Raw genomic sequence first — 6,289 nt, forward strand, 5'->3', positions numbered from 1 at the left:
GCCAAGAGCCTCCTGCAATGCTCCCCAAAAGTGAGAAGTAAACTTCGGGTCCTGATCACTAACAATGCTCCCAGGCACCCCATGAAGCCTCACAATCTCCTTCACATAGAGCCTAGCCAACATCTCAGTAGAGAAATCTACCCGTACTGGTAAAAAGTGTGCGGACTTTGTCAATCTATCTACAATTACCCATATAGAATCATAACTAGCCTGTGTTGACGGCAAACCCACTACGAAATCCATGGAGATACTCTCCCATTTCCATTCAGGAACATCCAGAGGTTGCAACAGACCATAAGGCTTTTGATGCTCAATCTTGACCTTCTGACATACGAGACACTTAGAGACAAATTCTGCAATATCTTTCTTCATACCAGCCACTAGAAATTAATCTTTAGGTCATGATACATCTTTGTAGCTCCTGGATGGACAGTGAATTGACCCTTATGAGCCTTTGTCATCACTTCCTCCGCCAACTGCCTAGGTACAACAATATGACCCTGATATAATAGTATACCCTGATCGTTGCAGAATACACCATTCTAACCTTTCAGTCGTTTAGCACTTTCATTTTGCAGTTGAGCTTCTTTAATTCTAGTCAGCATTTCATTTTCAATTCTTGTAATTTCGATGTCACAGATTCTATCCGAAAAGACTTCAGATAAATTCATATCTCTAAACCTCTCAATCACATCATAATCTCTCATCATCATGCTTGCTACACTCACAGATTTACGGCTCAATGCATCACCTACAACATTAGCCTTGCTGGGATGATATTTCAATTCGAAGTTGTAGTCCTTTAGGAACTCAGTCCACCATCGTTGTCTCATATTCAACTCCTTTTGATCAAACAAGTACTTCAAGCTCTTGTGGTCACTAAATACGGCAAACTTCATTCCATTCAAGAAATGCCTCCATTATTTCAACCCAAAAATGATCGCAGCAAGCTCCAAGTCGTGAGTCAGATAGTTTTCTTCATGCGGTTTCAGCTGCCTCGATGCATACGCCACTACTCTCTTATCTTGCATCACCATACATCCCAATCCTTTTTTAGAAACATCGTTGTATAATTCAAATTCACCTTCCGGATCAGGAAGTACTAACACCAGAGCAGTCGTCAATTTCTCCTTAAGATTCTGAAAACATTCCTTGCATTCATACGTCCAAATAAACGGAGTATCCTTTCGAGTCAAACGGCCACTCCTTTAGCAGAAATGACGTGACCCAAGAATTACACTTGAGAAAGCCAAAATTCACATTTTGAAGGCTTTGCATACAACTGTTTCTCTCTAAGAATTTGCAACACAGTTCTCAAGTGATCCGCATGCTCTTCTTTACTCTTGGAATATATTAGGATATCATCAATAAACACAATCACGAATTGATCCAGAAATGGCTTAAATACGCGATTCATATAATCCATAAACACTGCTGGAGCATTAGTGAGTCCAAATGGAATTACCTGGTACTCATAATGTCCGTATCTAGATTGAAAAGCAGTCTTCGGAATATCATCCTGCTTAATTCAGATCTGATGATAACCCGACCTCAGATCTATTTTTGAAAAGACACAAGCACCCCTTAACTGATCGAGCAAATCATCTATGCGAGGGAGAGGATACTTGTTCTTAATAGTAAGCTGACGGTAATCAGTGCACAATCTCATGCTACCGTCCTTCTTTTTGACAAATATAATTGGTGCTCCTCACGGGGACACACTTGGCTTGATAAACTGCTTAGTCGAAAGCTCCTCAATATGCTTTTTCAACCCGACTAATTTCGGTGGTGACATCCGATATGGAGCTAAGGAAATAGGCCCCACACCAAGCAACAAATCAATCGTGAACTCAATCTTTCTAGGAGGTGGGAGTTGCAGAATCTCATTCGGAAACACATCCACAAACTCCTTCACCACAGGAATAGTATCAATTTCCTCATGACTTCCACCACTAAACCCCCCACAAAGATATATCCCAATGCCCTGGCCCTCAAAGCCTTTCTAACCTGCAACACAGATAGATATGGGGAAGAACTAGTAGCAGAATCATCAGCAGAAAGCACAATCCTTTTTCCATAGCAGACTATCATAGCACAATTTTTCGATAACCAGTCCATTCCCAAGATAACTTGAAGACTGATCATAGGCAGACAAATAAAATCCAGCAAGTAGTCTCGGCCTTCATATTTAAATTCAACATCCATGCATAAAACTGATGTATAACACTTCTCTCCAGTAGCAGTCACCACTTTCATTGAGGAGAAATTTTGTACATACGTAAATTTAGCCCAACGGCCATAAAATCAGACATACAGGAGTGTGTAGCTCCTAAGTCAAACAAGACTTTAATATCCATATTATCAATATAAATTATACCTTTCACAAGGTTTGGAGCCTTTTCTGATTGCTGACGGTCCATGGTGTATACTCTACCAACAGTCTGGGACTCTATCATAGGTAGAACAACCAAAACAGGAACAACAGCATCCTGAATTGTCATAGTCCTCACTTCACTTTGAGGGCACTGCCTAGAGTAATGGCCGGATCTTCCACACTTATAGAAAATAATTTCACCCGTAGCACACGGACCTCGATGCTCTTTTCTGCATCCTCTACACTTTGGAGGAGGTCTTCTATCAACAAAACTCTTTGCATTTCCGGGCTTCTTGAATATATCGACTGGATTATTCACACTCAACTTCTTACCCTTCATTTTCTTGTTTTTCCAATAATTTGAGCCAGTTGCTCTACTTGCATTAGATGCCTGGGCCTCAGAAAGCTTCTTGTTCTTAGTCACACTATAAAGTTCTTCCACTTTCCAACAATGGTTTACAAACCTGCTAAACTCACGGATATCAAAATTAGACATTTTCTGAGACATTTTCTCATTTAGACCCCATTGAAACTTGGAGGTCATCTCGGCTGAAGTAGGTAGAGCTCTCCCGTAGTTAGCATACTTCATCAATTCATTGAACTTGGCGAAATATTGGTCAATGGTCATCGTCCCCTGCTTCAAATCATTATACTCATTTTGCTTTCTTTCCCTAGCCTCCATAGGAAAGTAGTTATCCAAGAACAAAGTCTCAAACAACCGCCAGGTGATCTCCTGGCCTTCAGCTTCCAACGGTTGCACGGTGTTCGTCCACCAATCCTCGGCTTGACCTTTAAGCATATACACTGAGTAAACCAACTTCAGTGCATCAGGGCATCTCATCACCCTGAAAATATTCTCCATGGCCTGAAGCCATTTTGCAGCAATCAATGGGTCATAGCCTCCAGTGAACGATGGAGGTTTGTGTTTTTGAAAGGCAGTCAATCGCCTTTCATCCTCGTCTGGCCCACCAACATGTTCTACATGGGGTTGATGAACCACAGTGTGATGACTAGAGCCATCATCATGGTGACTAGCCCTTTCTTCATTGTTACCCGCTCCACCCTCTACATGAAGAGTATGTGGAGTAGGTGTGGCAGTGTGAGGAGGAGGAGTGGGTGGTCGATTCTCATGTCTAACACCCCTCAGTGTCCTCAACTCATTCATCATCGCGGCCATAGCATTCCGCATATCTTCATTCGTCTTCATCAAATTCTCATTAGTTTGATGACTAGCAGTCAACTCCCTTTGCACAGCTGCCAGAGTTTCAGCCACAGGATCAGACTATCCACCTGTTGCCCCACGACCACTTCGGGGCCTAACTAAAGCAACAAAAACAGGATCTGGCTGAGCATTGGCATTTGATGGCCCAGGGTTAATTCGGTTCCTCGTCATGACACTACAAATGTTACACAAAGAAATGAGTTAATCAGGCTCACACTCAGTGATCACAAATGCAACAATCATAAAGAGTACCAAAACAACTATAAAGCATTAAAAACCAAGCTGATATAATAATAATCAACAAATTTCCCTAAGAAACTGCTCTGATACCATAAAATATAACACCTCATTCTAGAACCGGTTTGTTAGCATTACGTACGGCATTACGCGCAGTTACAATTACAACAATTAAATTAAAGTACGGATAAACGTTTTCCTTTTTATTTATAAACGTATTTGTTTAAAATCAATTCCGTAATTAAAAAAATTCCCATAAATGTGATCATAACTTAAAATATATGTGGAACACCTATTGTAAGTTTTATTTAGACCATATGTTGCTACCATAATGTGCCAAGTAGTCCTCTTAGACAACCAAGGCTTAAGACTCAGTTTTATTGTTATTCAACACTAAATACCTCCACTTTTAAGTTACCTAAGAAATTTTATACCACTTTTATGGTTCTCATGTTCCAATATGTTATAGATCCCTTCTTTATCTACGCGTCGTTTCAAACCGCGCTCAATTCGGAGCACCGTAGCTCAAGTTATGAATTTTCTAAGAAACGAGTGCAAAACCCACTGGGCCCGGCACGATTAATGCCCGACCGACGCGATTAGCGCCACGAAATAGAAGCTTCCTAGACATATGGCGCGATCGGCGCCAACATGGCGCGAATGGCGTCAGGAATGCGTTTTCCCACTGTATCTTGGCGCGATTAGCGCCACCACGGAGTTAATAGCGCCAAAGTTCTGGAGATTACACCTAGCCATAGTATTTTACCCCTAACTGGAGTTATACTTATCCGAATGATGCAATCTTGGTCTCGTTGGGAAGCTAAGAAAAAGATATACAACTTCTATTCAGATACAAAGGTCCAAATCTATCATATAGGATATGAAAAATGGGCAACATGACATGATATCTTTACTTTTACATGGATTTTCAACCTAAAGGTCTTCCTTCACCTAATTGACATCATATAACCACTTCAATACATGACTCTTAGTTCTTTCAAGGTACATATTTATCAAAAGAAGCATCCATGCCCTTCCATCATATATATACAATAAACACAATATTATACAATCTCTAAATGTCTTCAATACATAACCATGAGACTTAGCTACAAAAAACTATGATCAATTCCTTAGCCCCCATCAACAAAAGAGACACCAAAGAATGTGAGCATAGGCTAAGTCCATCAGAATAAAGCATGACATACATATAACAAATGGCTTTCAAATATAAATCTATACATAGGAACTACTAAATGACATGTGAAACCAAAACGATGTAATATCCCCATGCATAAATCTAATCCAAGTGTGGCCTCTTGCCACCAGAGGCTTCTGCAGCATCTGTACCTGAAAGGGGATCCCCACAACACTGGGTGAGATATATAAATACATCTCAGAAAAACAGGGATCCTTGAAGCATCTCTCCACCCCATAGTTCACTCACAGTATAATAGCAATAATCATAAATAATGCAGTAAATACATATCCATGCAGTGTGTAAGAACATCTCCAGGAGACATCCATCGAGCTCTCATGTTGTCCTAAGGATACTCAGATGCAAAATAGTCCTACTGGCCAGCTAAACTACCAAGTATGAATTACGCATCGTCATGCAATATACAAAACATAGGAAAACACCATCTTATGCCACACAAAATGCACACACATATGTATAACAAAGCATTAAACTACCTTATTGCGTATAAAACACTATTAATAACCATTATCCATTCAGGGCTTGGTGGAACAATTAAGGGATCAATTCCCAAGGTCCGAAGGCTTACCTCAACGCTCCAATCTCAACCTTTGTTCTTCACCAACTCAAACAATCAAGCTTTATAATCAATACCTACATCAAGGTACTAGACAATCTATCAAGACAATCCAATGAATACCAAAATTGTCATCAACCAAATAAATATATTCACACCACAATAGGTATGAACTTACCAATTCAAGTGAGCTAATCAAGCTCTATGGCTTCCTCCAATGGTTGGTCCTTCAATGTTGGTCCATAAGGCTCAATCCTAGCCATCACATGGACACAATTAACATCCAACCAAACCGTTGTTTACCAATGCAAGAAAATCCACAAACAAAGTATATAATCTTGCAATTTTCAAAGCATAATAAAATGACTATCTAATTTCATTTCTACCGTTTATTTATCATTTCTAACAACTTTTACAAAGGGCTTAAGCTTAAATCAAACCCAAACTCGTACCACCCATCATGACACTATTCATCATCTTCCTCAACAATGCAATCTCCTTGAAAACAAAGTTCAAGGAGTGGAAACTTACCACAAATGATTGCACAACCATGGAATGAGTGCTCCCTAAGTCCCCAAGAAGTGAAATGCTCCCAAACCCTTTCAATCTTCAAAGGGGGCGAAATTCTGGGAAGAGAAATCTCATACCACAATGCTCCCCACTCACAACCAAGCTAGGATT

General features: G+C 40.1%; 1 protein-coding gene across 1 annotated transcript; it reads right to left on the reverse strand.

Moving 5' to 3' along the window:
- Positions 1-2,002: 2,002 nt before the first annotated feature.
- Positions 2,003-3,767, reverse strand: LOC133295033 (uncharacterized). The gene is made up of 3 exons (XM_061493811.1): positions 3,665-3,767; positions 2,378-3,628; positions 2,003-2,007 (listed from the first exon to the last, which is right to left on the reverse strand). Exons 1-3 carry the CDS (start codon positions 3,765-3,767, stop codon positions 2,003-2,005), a joined length of 1,359 nt encoding a protein of 452 aa, XP_061349795.1.
- Between the last annotated feature and the right edge of the window lie 2,522 nt (positions 3,768-6,289).

Source organism: Gastrolobium bilobum, unplaced genomic scaffold, assembly GCF_033153095.1.
Source record: "Gastrolobium bilobum isolate Gb01-03AN ecotype WA unplaced genomic scaffold, APGP_CSIRO_Gbil_v1 utg58792, whole genome shotgun sequence".
Lineage (NCBI taxonomy): Eukaryota > Viridiplantae > Streptophyta > Magnoliopsida > Fabales > Fabaceae > Gastrolobium > Gastrolobium bilobum.

Bases quoted from the DNA above. Each gene is read 5' to 3' on its own strand.
- LOC133295033 (XM_061493811.1), bottom strand. From the start codon at position 3,767: ATGACGAGGAACCGAATTAACCCTGGGCCATCAAATGCCAATGCTCAG. The intron at 3,629-3,664 runs GTGGATAGTCTG...AAACTCTGGCAG, and splicing joins AAGTGGTCGTGGGGCAACAG to CTGTGCAAAGGGAGTTGACT.